Genomic DNA, 18568 nt, shown 5'->3' on the forward strand with positions numbered 1-18568 from the left:
GTGTTCCTCCAATGCTCTGTCTGAAGTTTCCTCAACCTTATGTAAGCCTCCTTCTTCCTCTTTACAAGACATTCAACCTCCCTCATCAACCAAGGTTCCCTCACATGACCATCTCTTTCCTGCCTGACAGGTACATACATATCAAGGACACGTCGTATCTGTTCCTTGAAAAAGTTCCACATTTCAACGCCATCCTTCCCTGACAGCCTGTGCTCCCAACTTATGCTCCTCAGATCCTGTCTTGCAGCATCTTATTTACCCTTCCCCCAATTGTAAAACCTGCCCTGTTGCACGCACCTATCTCTCTCCATAACCAAGGTGAAAGTCACAGAATTGTGGTCACCATCACCAAAATGTTCACCCACTAACAAGCCCATCACTTGTCCCGGTTCGTTACCAAGTACCAAATCCAATATGGCCTCCCCTCTGGTCGGACAATCTACATACTGAGTTAGAAAAGCTTCCTGGACACACTGCACAAACACCACCCCGTCCAATCTACTTGATCTAAAGAGCTTCCAATCCATATTTGGGAAGTTGAAATCGCCCATGACAACTACCCTGTGGCTTCTGCACCTTTGCAAAATCTGTTTCCCCACATCTCTGCTGCTATTGGGGGGCCTATAGTAAACACCCAATTTCCTATTTCCTAAGGAGTAAACACTCCTTTCCTATTTCTGACTTCAGCTCATACTACCTCCAAAGGCAGATCCCCTCGAACTGCCTTTCTGCAGCCGTTATACCATTTCTAATTAGCAACGCCACCCCCCCCCCTCCTTTTTTACCATCCTCCCTAATCTTACTGAAACATCTGTAACCAGGAACCTCCAACAACCATTCCTGTCCCTCTTCTATCCACGTTTCCATGATGGCCACAACATCGCAGTCCCAGGTACCGATCCACGCCTTAAGTTCACCCACCTTATTTCTGATACTCCTTATGTTGAAGTATACACACTTGAACCCATCTCTGTGTCCGCAAGTATTCCCTGTCAGTGCTACCTTCTTCGACATCCTGACAAACAGCTAGCCTACTTGCTGGACTACAAGTCTGGATCCCATCCCCCTGCCAAATTAGTTTAAACCCACCCGAAGAGTGCTAGCAAACCTACCTCCCAGGATATTGGTGCCCTTCTGTTTCAGGTGCAACCCGTCCTGCTTGTACAGACCCCACCTTCCCCAGAATGCAGTCTATTTGTCCAAATACCTGAAGCCCTCCCTCCTACACCATCCTTGCAGCCACCTGCTTACAATAAACTCCACCTGCCACAGTTTTTCAGCATTCACTTAGCATAAAATTATAAAGGGATATTGATCGACTATCTCCATTGTCTATAGTGTACCTAGCTTTGTGTTATCAACAACTTTGTACTTTCTATGCCATTATCCAATTCATTAATAATGAGTGTGAATAATTGAGGCAGAACACAGATCCTTTTGGGACATTATGATCACACCCTGCCAATTTGAGTACCTATCCATTATCTGTATGTTCTGCCACCTGCCATTCAACCAATTTCCCAGCCATGTCAGCAGTTTGCCCTCATTTGCATGGACGTCTAGCTTAGTTAACAGTCTTCGATGTGAGACTTTCTCATTTGGAAGTCCATGTAAACATTCATAAGACACTCCCCTGTCCACTTACTTAGTCACTTCCTCAAAGAATTTCAGGCATGACCTACCTGACATGTTGGTTCTCCCTGATTAACTGAAAATTTTCAAGGTGTTCAGTTATCCCATTTTTGATTATAGACTCCGACAATTTCCCACAGATGTTAGGCTAACTGGTCTGTAATTGCCTGGTTTTCCTCTTTCACCCTTAAAAAAAAACACTAAGTGACATGTACAATTTTACAGTCAAGAGGGACGATTCCTGTATCTGAGGAATTTTGGAAGGTTATAGTTAAGAAGTCTACAAATTTGCTCCTTTACATCATTTAACACCCTCTGTTGTGAATTGTCGAGTTCTGGAAATTTGCCACTTTTTATTTCGATTAATTTTCATATCACTGGTGTTTTACTTATGTTAATTTTATTCAGTCCCTGTTCCACTGTTAATATCCTTAGAACTTCTGGCAAGCTATTCTGCTTTTCTACTGTAAGTACTTAAGCAAAGTAATTATTCAACATATCTATTATATCCTCCGAGTCATTGACAATATCCCCACTTTCGATCTCTAGTGGGTCAATATTGCTCCTGAACACCTGCTTTCTCTTTATGCAACTATAAAAAGTTTCTTCTTATTGATTTTGATGTCTCCAGCAATTTTCCTTTCATAAACTCTTATAAGCTGCTTTGTGCCCATTTGCTGGTCCTGGTCCCCTTTCCATTCAGCAGGATCTGTTTTTTGCAAGCCTTTTCATTTGGTTTTATGCTATCACTTCTCTCACTTTGTTTTTTTTTCTGGAAGGTGGTGCCTTTTTCTCTCAGTGGTGTAAACTGGTCTTGTGTTGTGACAAATGTTTCTTGAAACATCCTCCACTGCTCTTCAGTTGATTTGTCCATAAGCAAATTTTCCCAATTTATTGTGAACAGTCATCTCATTAAAGTTGACCTTACGCAAATCTAAATCTCTAATAACTGATCCATACTTTTCACTTTCAAACGAGACATTGAACTCGGTCATGTTATGATCACTATTTGATAAATGTTCATACACAATTAGGTGACTAATTGAATCTGGCTCATTACAAAATCCAATATTGCTTGTCCCTTGTTACATCCAGGATTTACTGCTGCAGGAAACGATCCCGGACACACTCCAGAAATTTACTATCTTTCAGAAAGGGTGCTTTTCTGCCTCTCCCAATCATTTAAAGTTAAAATCCCTCATTAATACCCCTTTGGCTTTGCTATACACTTGTTTAATTTCTGTATTTATACAATCTAGCACTTCAGAGCTGCTATTGGGGGTTCTGTATACAACACTGATTACAGGTTTAGATCTTTAATGTTCCTCAGTTCCACCCATACAGTCTTCACTGAATGTTTTGCCCTCATTATGTCCTTCCTCACCATTGAAGTAATTTTGTTTCTAATCAGTAAGGCTAGTCAAACCACTTTGCCAATTTCCTGGTTCATCCTGTAAAATCTATGAACTGACTTATTTAGTTCCCATTCCCAAGTGTTTTGCAGCTGTGTCTCAGTTATGGTTATTATATCATAGCCTCCGATTTAAATTTATGCCTGCACCTTACTCAATTTACTCCTTACATTCCACGCATTCATACATTCAGGCCAAACTCTGTAACCCGGCCCTCAGCACTGATGCTTTATTCATAGATTTACTATTTCTTTCAGTTGAATCAATACACTTTTTATTGTTTTGTCATTCCCTACTGTGTTTGAAGTAGGATTCCTGACTGCTTTACCCTGTCATGTTACTTAAATTTGAAACTACACTGATTTCGCCAAAGCCCTCCTCACCATTTACTAATTTAAAGTCCCTGTGACCACCCAATTTAGCTTTTCCACTTGGACATTGGTCCCAGATTGGTTCAGGTCGAGCCCATCCCAATGGTACAGTTTCTTCCTGTTCTAATATCGACACCACAGCCCCACGAGTTGGAACCCTTCTTTTAGCCATGCAGTCACTTACCTAATTTTCTTACCTCTACGCCTATTTGCACATGGTTCAGGTAATATTCCAGAGATTACAACCTTTGAAGTCCTATTTCTTAATTTTGTTCTTAATTTTTGATATTCCTAAAACAGGACCTCTTTCCTAGATTTGTGGGTCCAATTTTGTTGATCCTCCCCTCAACAATATCCTTTCATGCCAGTTAGAGATGTCCCTTACCTTGACACCACTCAGGCAATAGATCATTCTGGACTCTCTAATCATGCTTACAAAAGGATACTTTCTGTATCCATCATCATGGAATCTTCTACCACAGTCAGTTTTTCTCCTTCTTCCCCCACAAGAATGGCCTCCTTTATCACAGTGTGATGGTCAGTTTGCCAATCCTCCCTCACATCCTTTTCCTCAAACACACAGGTAGCAAATTTGACTGCTGGTGAGGGGCAGGAGAATGTGACAAGTGAGGCAGGTAGCCGGATGCTGAATTTAGCATTGCAGGAACCTCAGTTCTTGAACATGTCCAACATGAGGTACTTTCTATTATTCCTTCATTGGATGAGAAATCTCTGATTGGCCAGTATTTATTGCCCTTTCCAGATGGTCTTGAGATGGTGGTGATGAACTGCCTCTTGAATTGCAGCAGTCCAATATACTTTAGGTAAACCCACAATGGCCTTCAGTTCACCACCACCTTCTCTAGGGCAACTAGGGACAGGAAATAAATGCTAGCTGTTCTAGCCACACCAACATCCCATGAGTGAATTAAAAAAAAGTACTCATATCTGTTGCTCAAGGTCAAGATCTGAGGCTCCTCCAATGCTAAATTCAGAATCTCTTGATCTGCCTCACTTACAGTCACATCCTCCTGTCCCTGATCTTCGGCCAAATTTGAAGTACTTACCTACACGGTATGGCTGGTCCTGAAATACAGCATCCAGGTAATTATCCCCCTCCCTGAAGTGCCACAGACTTCCAGCTCATCACTTCTGATCTCATATCCTTTAGCAACCAACACTTGTTACAGATGTGGTCACTCTGAACCACAATGAGGTCCACCAGCTCACACATCATGCAGGTACAACACATCACCTGGCCCTGCATATCTTAAGTTAATTTTTAGTTTTTATTGTATATTTACATTTCCTACCAGTCTTTAATTTTTTAATCTAAAATATTTCTCAAACTTATTTTAAATTCCTTTCGGATTAAAGGTAAGTATTGAAATTTGCAGCTACAGTGGCTTACAGCTTTTCCTGTAATGTCACTTTTTCTCCCTGCACTGTTTCTGATCCCTAAGTGTCCTCCCTCATTGGTTCCGCTCTCTCTCTCTTTCCGGGATTGCACAGCTAAGTGAGTAGGCCTGGAGCCTCAACCTCAATTTTTTACTTCCTGCTCAGTCCCTGCATCCACCCCAGCTGGCTCCTCTTTCCTCTGATGTCCCAAATTCACTAAAGACCCGATTTGGATATTAAAGAGAAAAAGTACTCAGCAATGATTAAAAAAGATGGACTGACCAACACCGCCCCCCCCCCCCCCCACGCCTCCTTTCACCGAACTCCATGTTTCATCAAACTCCAGTTACACTCTGCTGCAATGAAGTAGCATTCCAGTACAGGCAAGGCAGCCCTGAAGGAACCCTCTTTTCATAGCCCCTAACTCTGAAACTTCTGGAACTGGATAAAACCAGTTGTCTAATTAACTAGCTTCAGTGCTGTACAGTACCTGTAAATTCTTGTTTTAAAGCTGCACCCAATCAATAGTACAATCTTTAGTTAATTGCTAAATTGAAGGACAGACTAGACTTTAGATTGAAATTAGCCCTTAAATTAAATAATTCAACACGATATAAATGTATCAATAAAAACCTATTTCATTCTTTAAAACAGGAAGAGAAAATGCTCAAAATACTCAGCAGGTATGCCAACATCTGTGCATGAAAACAGATTTGCAGCATCCATGGCATTTTGCTTTGGTATTCAGCACAAAAACAAATTTTAAAAAAATAATAATTTATTTATATATAATTCTAAAAAGACAGTAGTTTATTTCATGCATTTCTTATATCCACACAAGTTTTCCATCCCTTTGTTCCTGCATTATAAGCGCTTTAACAATCATTTATCCCTTATACAGTTTCTATTTTAAAATAGCATTTGTTTTAAACTGCATTTCACAAGCAAAAATTTTACATCTAAAATTTCTCCTCACATTCTGAAACCATGAATTGTTTCATTTTGTCTCGATTGAAGCCTGCAATCTTTTTTCCCTTTTAAAAATAACAGAAAAGTAAACTATGCAAGATTGTACAAATCACAAAGCAACAGGGACCCATTCAAGTCCAAAAAGCAGTTTGATTAGTTTTAGTTATCTGATACAGTGATCAAGGAAGGGCAAAGAAACCAAATATCCAGACAGAGAGCCATGAATAAATCATCATGAACAAAGACCTCATAATGTCTGGCATTCAAAAATGGACAAAAATCTACATTCACTCAAGCTATCCCCTCCACCTCACCCACCCCTTGATGCTTTCCATCAATGTTTTAGGCACCATGGTGATACAAATTGCACTTTGCTTCAATGCATTAAATTTTAACTTCACTTAGCATTGATTTCTCTTTGACAATTACTTAAGTCAAAGCATTACTGTTTACTCTGGAAAATTGTGAATAGCCCTATTCAAAATGCCAGATTTGATTATTGTCCTGTGAATTGCAAATTCTCATTTCAACATCCATCCGTCCTTCAGCTGTATAATAGGAAGTAATGCACTTGTTCGATTTTGGATGGAAAATCATTCCGTTCTGTAAATAAACAATGCAGTTATTACACATAATATACATACAAGTTTTACCATACCAACATTGTTCAGCTTTACCATGGGACATTAAGGCTGGAACTAAACACTTTTCCAGTTCTACCAACATCAATATGAAATTCTGCCAGTTAAGGAGAAGCACAAAGTAAAACTCCATTAGTGTACGTCAAAAATCTGAAGACAAGTAAGGTGTTAATATGTGATATGTATTAATATATCACGAAACATTGTCATTTTCTATGCAGGCCAGGCCACAGGTAGAATATGGATCTTAGAACAAATTCAGAAGAAAATGATGAGTTGATTGAGAGATGTCCTAATGGAGTTATTGAAAGTGATGCAAGTATTTAATAGGAGGAGAAACCTGTTCCTCTGGTGGGGCGATCCAAAACAGGAGGATTCAAGCTTAAAATGAGAGCAACGGTATTCAGAAGGGAAATCAGAGAAACACTTTTTCCCCCACGCAAAGTAGTTAAATTAAGACTCATTACGTAAGGAGTCATTGTTTGATCAACTGAAATTTCCAAAACCACATTTGGGTAATTGAAGCCCCACTTTATAATTACTCTATGATGCTGATATTTTTCTGTAATTTCCCTACAGGCTTGTTCCTCTACAGCTTTTCCACTAGTTGTTGTTCTATAGACTAAACTGAACAAAGTGTTCAGTGAGAAAGGGTGAACCATCTTCCCTCTTTTCAGCCTCTTCAGTTGGTATAACAAAGTTTTTTGAGAGAGCAAATTTATTACCGCCAAACCCCAAGAAAAATAAAAAGAAGAACAAGCATACACCTGCATGCAGTCACTCAGGCACGTACACACTCAAGTACAAATTTGAAAAGGAATAGGGATGAATACAAATGAATGTATAAAGAATATGTTTGGTTCAGAATCCTTTGAATGTCCTCAAGAATCAAGATTTCAATCTGAGACTTAAGGTTGGTTAGTTGGTTTTTTTAGATGCAGTCAGTATTAGTGAATTTTACTTTTTTTTTAAAGAGGTCTTAGTTTTCTGATCTTCCTTTCAATCAGTGCTGTCAAACAGGCACTTTTCTTATTGGAGGAAGAGAGATCAGTTGTCCATTCCGAATCTCATTTCTCTTGATCTGTCAAAAAAGCTCGTCAAAATATTAGCTGTTTGTACATTCCACGCCTATGGAGGTAGGCAATAACAGATGTTTCAGGTCCAATATGCAAACATTCCCATATAGTGCAAATCAAATAGGAGATGTTGACCTTCTCATGCTCCCCATGGAGGGTGACTGACCAATTTAATTGTCCTCAGAGAAAATGTTAATTTCAGTTTAGCCTATATTTGGTCTAATCTGTGTGAGTTTCATAAAACTCAGCCAACATTTATGGGTCAGGCAATCGATGAAGCCTTTTAACTTCATCTTTCAGTTTTTTTTGTAAAAACTGTTTCCATCCATGCAAGTCCTGGTATTAAATGAGCAGACAGAATTCCGAAACCAATATTCTGTAATTTCTATCATCATAAATAATTCAACAGCCTTGTGAGTTGAATGCCTTACTCAGGTTCTTGTATATGTAGCTTAACTGCACTAAGGTTCTTGCTGGAGCTTAGGAAGCTGAAATAGCAATGGCTTGAGAAGATATGATTAATGTATTCAAAATAGGAGAGGGATTAGACTCTGATTATAATGGATAAGCGATTCAAACTAAGTAGAACAGGAAGGTACCTCAAAACAATGAAAAACAGCAAGCAATTCTTCTGATGAACTGACCAGTACTCCTTTCTCAACCAATAATAAAAAGCCATTGTTTCCAATACTATTTAAATATCTGCATACATAAGTCATTGCACTTCCACCAAGGTGAGGAGAGATATGTGGATAATGTACAAAATAAATGTAAGTTTGTCCTTCCTGTTTCACCTCTACAGCCCCATATTTTTGCACAAGAATTTTGAAAGCTTACATTATGTTTGAATGCCATCCAAAAGTAGGACAAAGATTTTTTCAAAACATAGCCAAACATTCTTGGCCAACTTTCACAAATAGCCTTTCAGATTTGGTGGAATGCCTTAACAGAGAGATGCAGTTCTTCATTCATCTTCATCTTCATCTTGAAGCAAAGCATCTCAAATTTTAGGGAAAATGAATGAAACATAGACACAAAATTTTCATTGATCAAATAATCTGGCATTAGTTAAGCCATTTTTTCTGACTCACAAAGCACAATAAACTGATTCACTGAATCGCTTTGCAAGACAAACTAATTTGTGCCACATCTGTATTGTATTTTGAAGTGTGTTCATGTACGAAGTTGCCTTGCAACTCAGCTTCCAGGAATATAACATTATTCAAAGACCTCCTGGATGGAACTATATCTTGAAATTCATAAACTGACTGAAAGAAAAATACTTCATCCCATGATTTGTCTGTTTGTCTGGTGATTCCATCTGCAGTCAGCCTCCTCTTCTGATTCCCAAGATTCATGGATGCCAGTCATAAGTCATATCAATCCATTTCACATGATATCATAAAATGGCTGAAGGTACTGGATCAATCAAAGCTCTACACCCTGCCAACATCCTGACTGGTATATTGAAAACAATTTCTTCTTCACAGCTAACCATGCACATTGCCAAAGTGTTCCCGCACAATTACAACACCAGTAACTATATGATATTATGAGAAATAGCCCAAATAGGTCCTGACCGCAAAAAAAGCAGGATAAACCAATTATAGCAATTACCATTCCATTACTCTACTCTCAATCAACAGCAAGGTGAGGAAGATATCATTACCAGTGTTACCATGTGGCACTTCCAACTGTGACCATGTGGAAAATTACACAGGTACTTCCCGTAATCAAAATGCAGGACAAGTCAAACCCGGTCAATTACTACCCATCTGAAGTGATGGAAGGTGTCCTAAACAGTGCTATCAAGCAGGATATTCCGAGCAATAACTTTCTAACTGACACTCAGTTTGGGTACCGCCAGGACCACTCAGCTCCTGACCTCATTACAACCTTGGTTCAATTCCAGAGATCATAGAATCCCTACTGTGTAGAAACAAGCCATTCGGCCCAACACGTCCACACCAACCTTGTGTTGAGAGTCATTGCCTTTGATATCAAGGCTACGTTTAACCAAGTGTAGCACCAAGGATTTCTAGCAAAGCTAGAATCAATGCATATCAGTGTGCAAACTCTCACTGGTTGGAGCCATTACTGGCTCAAAGGAAGGTGGTTGTCATTGTTGGAGGTCAGTCATTTCAGCTACAGGACATCTCTGCAGAAGCACCTCAGGGTAGTGTCCTAGGCCCAACCATCTTCAGCTGCTTCATCAATGACCATCCCTCCGTCATAAGATCAGAAGTGGGGATGTTAGGTGATGACTGCACAATGTTCAGCACATTCATGACTCCTCATATACTGAAACAGTCAATGTCCAAATGCAAGTGCTGGATAATAACCAGGTTTGGTCTGACAAGTGAGAGTAACATTTGTGCTACACAAGTGACAGGTAATGACTGACTATCTCCAACAACAGACAATCTAACCATTGCCCCTTTGCAATCAATAGTATCACCAATCACTCAATCCCCATAATTAACATCAAGCATACTACCATTGAGCAGAAACTCAATGGGACTAGCCAAATAAGTACTGGCTACAAAAACATATCAGATGCTAGGAATACTGCAGCAAGTAACTCATCTCCTCACTCCCGAAAGCCTGTATACAATCTATAAGGCACAAGTCAGGAGTGTGATGGAATACTTCCCATTTTCCTGGATAATTGCATTTCCAATAATACATAAGCCTGACACCATCAGGGGAAAGCAGTTTTCTTGAGTGACACCACATCCACAAACATTCAGGCCCTCCAACATTGATACTCAGTAGCATCAGAGTGGACTATCTACAAGAGGCACTGCAGAATTTCACCAACAGTCCTTGGAAAGCACCTTCCAAACCCACAGCCACTACCACATGGAAAGCCAAGGCTAACAGATACATGGGATCATCACCAGGTAGAAGATTCCATTTTCAGCCAGTAAGCATTCACATGTGAAAATATATCACCATTTCTTCAGTATCACTGGGTTAAAACCCTGCAACCCCCTCCCTCATGGCTTTGTGGGTGTAACTACACCAAATGGACTTCAGAAATTTAAGAAGGCAGTTCATCACAACTCCAGAACAGCATGTCAATGCCACAATTGGTGAGCAGACATCTATCACCAGGCATGGAACCTCACTTAGCTGCACATGTGCACAGCTTAGAGGGAATGTTGATCACCACCTTTCAAAGGAACTGTAAATGCTGGCCCAACATCCTGCGGCTGAACATAGCTGCAGGAGCATCTCAGAGCAGTGTGTGGGTTCTAACCATCTTCATCAATGACTTGTCTTCCATTGTAAGGTTCGAAGCCGAAGTGTCTTTCAATAATTGCACAGAGTATTCAGTACTGTTTGCAATTTTTTCAATAATAAAGCAGTCTGCCAACTAGGAACAGGAACTAAGAAACATCCCAGGGCTTGTGAGATGTCACCAACCAGCCCAAGTGGCAAGCAATAACTATCTTTAAGAACAGAAGAGAGCTTAACCAGTACCATTAACATTTAATAGCTTTACTATCGTTAGATTCACCAACATCTGAGGGATTCCCATTGACCAGAACTTTAACTGGATCAGCCATGTTAAACAAGCAGGTTAGAGGCTGAGAAATCTGGGACAAGTAATTCCTTTTTAACTTTCCAAAACCTATCAACCATATTCAAAATGCAAGGCCAGGAGTGTATTAGAATACTCACCACTTGCCTGAACAATGGCAGCTTCAACAACACTATAGAAGCTGAATACCATTAAGGACAAAGCAACCCATTTAACTGGCATCCATCGACCACCTTAAATATTCATTTACCCCACTTGCGCACAGTGGCAGAAATATGTACCAACTAGAAGATCCACAACAGCAATAGCAAAATAGTTAAGCCTCCTCTGGAGTACCTTCCAAACCTGCGACCACCAACACCTAGAAGAACAAGGACTACAACTGTAGAGGAACACCACTGACTTAAAGCACCCAAGTCCCATAGGATCTTAAGTTGGAACAATATCACCATATCAAACTTCTGGACCTTTCTCCATAACAGCACTGTAAATACACCTAGACCTGGACTGCAGGAGTTCACAAAATTGCTTTACCACAAGCTACTCAGAAGCAAATAGGGATGGGACAATAAACGCTGGCCTTGTCAGCAAATCTCACAATTCATGAACAAATAAATAAAAAATTAGAAAATAATTATGCTGTCTCCTACATATGTGCACATGTGCAGAAATGTGCTCTCTTTCAATCAAACTGGCAGCGGGGACCATAAAGAACAAAAAATACAACCAATAAGAGTGACATATAGAGATACATAGATTAGAGAAATATTACAGAAAGGGGCACATGATTTTCCTCTCGACTTGTTTTGTTTTATAGTCATGTTTCAGTTACGTACCTGCTTAAATTCCCATGTAATAGACTCTGGTACAGGGGAGCCGTCTAATGGGCAGTATTTCATTCCAATGGAATTCTGTCCATCATTCACTTCTGCACACAGTTCAGTCACAGAATTAAATCGAATTTCCCCTTTAGATGTATATTCAAAATACTGTTTTTAAATAAGAAAATGTTATGTATCAAATGTGTTCTGAAAGTAATAAAATCAATTGCTTTAGTAAAATAACACTCACCAGAAATCCTTTATATAAATCAGTAGAATTATTAAAAATGTAATACTGAAATTGCAGTATCTGACCTAGGCTCTTAACATTTAGACTTAACTTTGGTTTACAGTGGTTAATGATATCTATCATTCTGCAGTGAACAGTATCACCATGTAAAACATACATGACTATTTCACAACGCTCAGTTAATCTCCATTAACTTTGTTGGAACGTGGCACATTTGAACAGCGATTTGAAGATCCCAGTCAAATTTCCAATGTGCACGTTCAAAAGGGAGCTTGACAAGATTCTGAAACACTTCCTTAAAGCAGCCAACTTCACACTTGAAAGATAGCTACTAAAGGATACTTTCCTGTCACATCAACCTAAAAATTAGTTTGAAGTTCTCCCTCTTTCATACTTGACATACTTGACAGATAGGATTAATTAATGATCTGAGGGAAGGTGCTCATAACTAACAGCAACCGCAATATGACTAAATTTTACATACATCATGGGGGGCCATTATGGAGGACATGAAAGCAGAGTAAATGGCAAATTAGATTAAAAGGAAAATCCAGTAATTTTAGGATATATATCAGAACACATCGTATTCCAGCAAATAAGAAATTCCAGCAGGGATTAGACAAGTTAATGTATAGTAATACTTCGATTCCAGTGGTTATTAATTTCATCGGTAGGTCTTTGGAAAGCTGTCAACTAGCTGACATTGCATGAGCTAATCTCACCAATAGAAATCTTACCCACTCAAACTTTAGTTGTTGTCAAACTAAAGAGTGATTTTCAGGTAATATTTTAGCTCAACATGATGGTAAAACAAACCATGTAAATAGCAATGTACAATCATTCAAGGTTATCAAAGAAAATGTTGCATTTTGTCTTTAGGATCAGTTGAAGAATTAATCCAACTTAATCAATTTGAAACTCCAGCTTATATCGAGTCCCAAATATAGTCTTTGATCTCATTGCCCCAAAATTGTAGAAAAGCACTGTAGAGTGCTTTCATGATTGAACATTGCTACTCTATTCAAAACTCTACACAGTAACAGTTAAATTCGATCAATATGCTCAATGGAATGCTTTCCCTGTAGGCAATCTAGCCAACCATAGGTGCAAAGGACATCTCAGCAAAAGTAATTGATATTGGTTCATGGTGCAAAGTAGCAAAGTACTTTTATTGATCATGCCTTTTAAAAACATGATTACAGCTCATCAATTTATCAATACTCCTTCATTTCTCCCAAAGTACTATCAAATCGCATTTTTACTGAAGTTGCATCACGTCCCCTATTACTGCCAGTATTATCTCAAATTAAAGCTGCAACATTTATTTTTATTTTACATCCTGTGTTTGCCTGTACTGTGGATCACCGTTATTTTAAAAGGCCACAAAACTAAACAATTTAAAACGTACGCGACATAGTTTGCTCTACCAAACGAAACTGAAAAAAAGTCCCAAAAAACTAGAGCACTCACCTGATTACCTCCCTGACCATGGCAACCAAACAAAGATAACTGTGCTCCAACAGGACTATGTTCTGGTGCATTGTAATCCAGACATTCAGAAGGAATTCCAACACTGCGAATCTGGAAAAAATAGTATTAAAAACAATCCAGTAAAAGAAACATTAGATCCATTTACAGATTTGATTGTAAGTGGATGGTAGCAATCCAATGATACAGCACAGTAAATATTAAAAGTTTTAAATCAGATGTCCTTTCAACAATATAAAACTAAAGCTGGTGCAGCATTGACATTTTACAATGATGCAATGCTTTGTAACAGAGGTGGAAGTTGGAGAACTTTGGGATGGTGAGGATATAGATTGAAAGTTCAATGTAGGAACCAAACAAGACACCATGTTGTAAACAGTTTGGTTCAGACTGAGAAGTTAAGGAGTTGCTCGAAATAAAGAATACTAAAGAGTGCAGGGAAAGAACAAGTAAGTAAGTCTGTCAGTGAAGTATGCGAGTGAGTGAGGTACGCGAGTGAGTATGTGCATCACTCAAATTGTTTCCAAGTTAAGTTTTATGCTCTTCGCCAAGTTCCTGATATTTTTAAAACTAAAACTCCTCCTTTTACAGCAAGACAGGTGAGTCAGCGCATCATGCTTGCATTAGATCGGTGAGTGAGCTGTACTCAGTCCATTTTTATGGATCACTTAAAACGTTTGTTTCCAAGAAGTAGAAACTGCCCTTCAGCTGAGAAAGTTAATTTTCTCTTCAAATAATGCAGTAACTGTGTTTTTGGAGTGGGGTGGGGGGGATTGTGAGGGGACAGAGAGAGAATTGACACATCTGCTTACTGCTCCATGCCAATTAGGACGATCCTCAGGTACATGCAATTCGGGGTATACGTTCTTCAAATACCAGCTGAAATTGTTGCACTGTAAACGATCTCGGAGTAGCTTTCTTTCAGAAATATCTCCATACTTTTCCTGGAATAAACGAAACCCTTTATAGTGAGCCATTCATAATCTCAGCCTGATTGTTTACTTCTGCTTCACTCAGCATTCAAACACTCAGCGGTTACACCCAAGGATAAATGATGAAGGAGTCTGGAATGTTGGGTGATAAAGTTGTACTTAGTGGTATGTCTGCCAGATTAGAAAGCATTTTTAAATTTTGGTGGAGCAAAGAGAACTTTACAAGGTTGACTGGTCTGAAATAACCTCACAGTTTTCGAACCTGATCCAAATCATTCCCTCGTTTCTGCCACTACGATTGTGACTATGTATGATTCTTTAACTTGTTCAACCAGTTCAAAGTATTAAGGGTGCAACGCTGTGGCTAGATGCAGATATTGTCCAAATTCATCCTCTAAGCATGAGGCTCCTCAGCCATCCTGCTGTACAACCCCACAATAAATCAAGAACTAATTCAGTGTCACATTCCTGGTTGCATAGCACATAGATTAGGTAAAGGTATAATTGCCATAGTCTTACCAGACCATAGGGCTGTTCTCTCATTCAGTCACAGCTGGTCACAGCTTACCCTGAGGGTCACAACACCTCAGACAAAGTGAGAGTTTGAGAAGTATAGTCCTTTATGGTAACCTTATCTGATGCAGGAATTGAACCCACACTATTGGCATCACCCTGCACAGCAAACCTGATGTCAACTGAGCTAAATGGATGAGTTATCAATTCAACAGCAGTTCAGTTGAATGGTGCCAATTTTAGAACAAAATTACTGAACATGGAAATATTACCAACCGCCAAAAAACACAAGTAATTCTAATCTGCCTTCAGCATCCTGTTCTTTACAGCGGCCATGAAGGATTGAACTGGAAAGAACTATCTCCTTCCATTAGTCTGTCAAACATGATTGTAATTTTCAAAGTCATGATTTCTGTAACTTAAGAAACCTTCATAAATACATCCTCATAAACTATGTAAGATCTGACATTCAACTTTACTATTTTAAAGCAAGGATAATTATATCTGCTTAAATATAATGGAACCTTCATTATTCACCTACGATTAACAGGTATAATGTATTGGAACAAAATCTCAACCTTACTTGGTGAATGAACAGACATTGTTTTTGTTATCTATATTCCACTTGCCTCTGTTCCTATGTCTGTGAAGGCAGATAAAGCAGATTCTATTGTAAGTTAAAGATGCAAAACACAAACCTCATCACCCAGTACCTTTTTCGCTGGAGGATTCCGGTAATAAAAGTGTACTTTGTATTCATCCATCCACACCTCAGCTGCTCGCACAGTGTTCTGGAGGAAATTTGGCCGTGCATAAGGTGCACGCTTTGGAAAAACGTGGCCTACATGTGAACAGGGATCAATTTCCAACGTGCCTCTACATTGCCATATCTTTTGAAGTAATTTCAAAACAAATTAACACAAGAGAGTCCACCACAAAATACTACTACAACAGCTTCGAATACAGTCATACAGTTATATAGCATAAAAGGAGACATTATCAGCACATCAAATCTCTTTATTAACACAAAATTATGCATCAACTTTAACATTCAAAAGCATCCCAAGGCTTGCCACAGAGATCTAATCAGAGAAAAGAAAACAATCAATGGATGGTGGGGAAGAAGAAAAATATTGCAGGGTTAGGGAAGAAGGGTTCAGGAAGACCTGGTTAAATGAAGGTACAGCTACCAATTGAAACGTAATGCAGAGGCTGCAAACAAGACTGGGTCAAAAAAGAGAAAGTTTGACAAGGTATGGATTCTGTAGGTTTGCCAACTCTGTGTGGACTTCAAATCACTCAACATCCTCAGAAATATGGCCCAAGACATAAATAAGAGCGACACCAGTAAATCAGTGATATTCTGATATCTAAAATATGTTTTCATGTATCGCTGAACAACATCAGAAGGAAGGGCCCAAAGATAGATATTTGGCAAACTCCAAGGGTAAAACAGCCACCTTCCCTTTTCGGTACTGGGAGGGGTGCAGTGACAGTGCCACTGGACTGGTAATGCAGAACCCCAAGTCAATGTTCTACTGACATGGGTTTGAATCCTACCATGCCAGCTGATGAGGTACGTATTCAATAAAAAGGGAAAATAAAAAGCTGGCCGAAGGGTGAGAAGGAAACCTGCCATCCTTACAGGTCTGGCCTACACGTAACTCCAAACTTCATAACAATGTGATTGATTCTTAACTGCCTTCTGGGCAATTAGGGATGAGTGATAAATGCTGGCCTAGCCAGCGACACACTTATTCCATAAAGGAATAATTTTTAAAAAAAGACAATTTATTCCAGGTGATTGTCTGCCTATGGTAAGACAGATAAGAATAGAACCATATCAAGGCAGTTCCACAACTTTGAAGGTGAAAGAGAGGCTTTGGAGAAGGACAGTGCAGCCAATTATTATGCAAATTGCAGACAGATGCAGATGGGTGAGGTAGTTATCACAATCACAGTCTTCAGGGAGGATTGTTTCTGTAATGTGGATAGTTGGAGACCTGATTGGAGTTGTGGAAAGTACATGCACAGATTTGGCATGTAACAACACGTTCAAGGAGAGGGAAGAGAGGTTGGAAATAAGTGTCAATTTGCAGGTACAGTACAGGGAAGAGTAGGTTTACTTTCAGCAAGATGGGAATAGAAGATTTGAGGGAGATGTGTCAGTCCCAGAGGAAGGGGAACCATAAAATAAAATGAACCAACCTGAGACAACGTAAGGGAAACTGAGTAGTTAAGAGATTTGGTTGTTATTTGAACAGAACAGGAATTGGGTCTAATGGAAAGTTGAAAAGGGTCTTGCAGAAAATGGAATGGAATCTAAAGAAAATGAAGTTCAGGGCTAAGGCAGCTAAGAATATTTGGGCAAGTTTGTCCTTAAGGGTAAGTGGAAGGCATTGAAGCAGCAGGAGAAGCTAACCAGATTATTTTCAGCTTTCTAATGAAAAAAGCCATAAGCTCCTCACACTCACTGCCAGTGGTGAGATGGAAGAGATTAAGTTGGATTGTAAACGCGAAGTTGAATTGTAAGAAAAACAGAAATTGACAGAGTTCTGCAAGCAAATTTAATAACAACATTCCAAAGGAATTGTGTACGTACTTAGATTAGATTTCCTACAGTATGGAAACAGGCCCTTCAGCCCAACAAGTCCACATTGACCCTCCGAAGTGCAATCCACCCAGACCCATTCCCCTACATTTACCCCTGAGTAATGCACCTAACACCATGGGCAATTTAGCATGGCCAATTCACCTAGCCTGTACATCTTTGGACTATGGGAGGAAGCCAGAGCACCCGGAGGAAACCCAGACAGACACAGGGAGAACGTGCAAACTCCACACAGTCGCCCAAAGCAGGATTCAAACCTGAGTCCCTGGCGCTGTGAGGCAGCAGTGATAATCACTGAGCCACCGTGCCACGGAGACCTGAAAATTTTGGTCGTTGTCACATTATATACACATTGGTACCATGGTATTGATGAAGACATGGCAGACTTGGAAAATGAAAAAAATCGCAAGCGTGTAGGGAACAAATGGATAGCCATTACAAAAGAACCACCACAAGCCTGATGCTTGCAATCTGTGATAACACCAGTACAAGCTATGATTTTATTCCTGGATGAAGTTTGAACAGTATGTTTGGGAGACAGAAGATGAATACAAAAGAAGTTACCATAGCCAGAGGAGTAACAAGGTCACATGAGATGACAATCTTCAGGGGATGTTGACATATACATACATGTAAACTTTTACCCAGAAGGACAGAGTTAGGAGGACTGAGGGCAGTTAAATACAGCAGAAAGAGAACAAGAATGGAGGTGGGAGTCAAAATCAGCAGGGAAGGAAGTTGTTCAGTGCACAGGATGAGAAAGTGTTCCAGAAATAACAGTCAGCATGACAGTTTGAGTGTTAATACCCTTCTGCCACGTCTTCATCAATACCATAATACCAATGTGTATATAATGTGCCAATGACCAAAATGTTCAGGTTTCCGCGCCATTAGAGATTGGATATAC

General features: G+C 39.5%; 1 protein-coding gene across 6 annotated transcripts in view; it reads right to left on the reverse strand.

Moving 5' to 3' along the window:
• Positions 1-5573: 5573 nt before the first annotated feature.
• Positions 5574-18568, reverse strand: part of poc1bl (POC1 centriolar protein homolog B (Chlamydomonas), like) — a 35849-nt gene continuing 22854 nt past the window's right edge. For all 6 annotated transcript variants that reach the window (XM_043689964.1, XM_043689963.1, XM_043689961.1 and 3 more), the window contains 5 exons: positions 15764-15940; positions 14418-14549; positions 13588-13698; positions 11883-12035; positions 5574-6385 (listed from right to left, as the gene is read on the reverse strand). In XM_043689964.1, coding sequence (XP_043545899.1) covers positions 6257-6385; positions 11883-12035; positions 13588-13698; positions 14418-14549; positions 15764-15940 — 702 coding nt within the window. In that variant the 3' untranslated portion in view covers positions 5574-6256. The remainder of the gene's footprint in view (positions 6386-11882; positions 12036-13587; positions 13699-14417; positions 14550-15763; positions 15941-18568) is intronic.

The sequence above is a fragment of the Chiloscyllium plagiosum genome, chromosome 5 (assembly GCF_004010195.1).
Source record: "Chiloscyllium plagiosum isolate BGI_BamShark_2017 chromosome 5, ASM401019v2, whole genome shotgun sequence".
Classification (NCBI taxonomy): Eukaryota; Metazoa; Chordata; class Chondrichthyes; order Orectolobiformes; family Hemiscylliidae; genus Chiloscyllium; species Chiloscyllium plagiosum.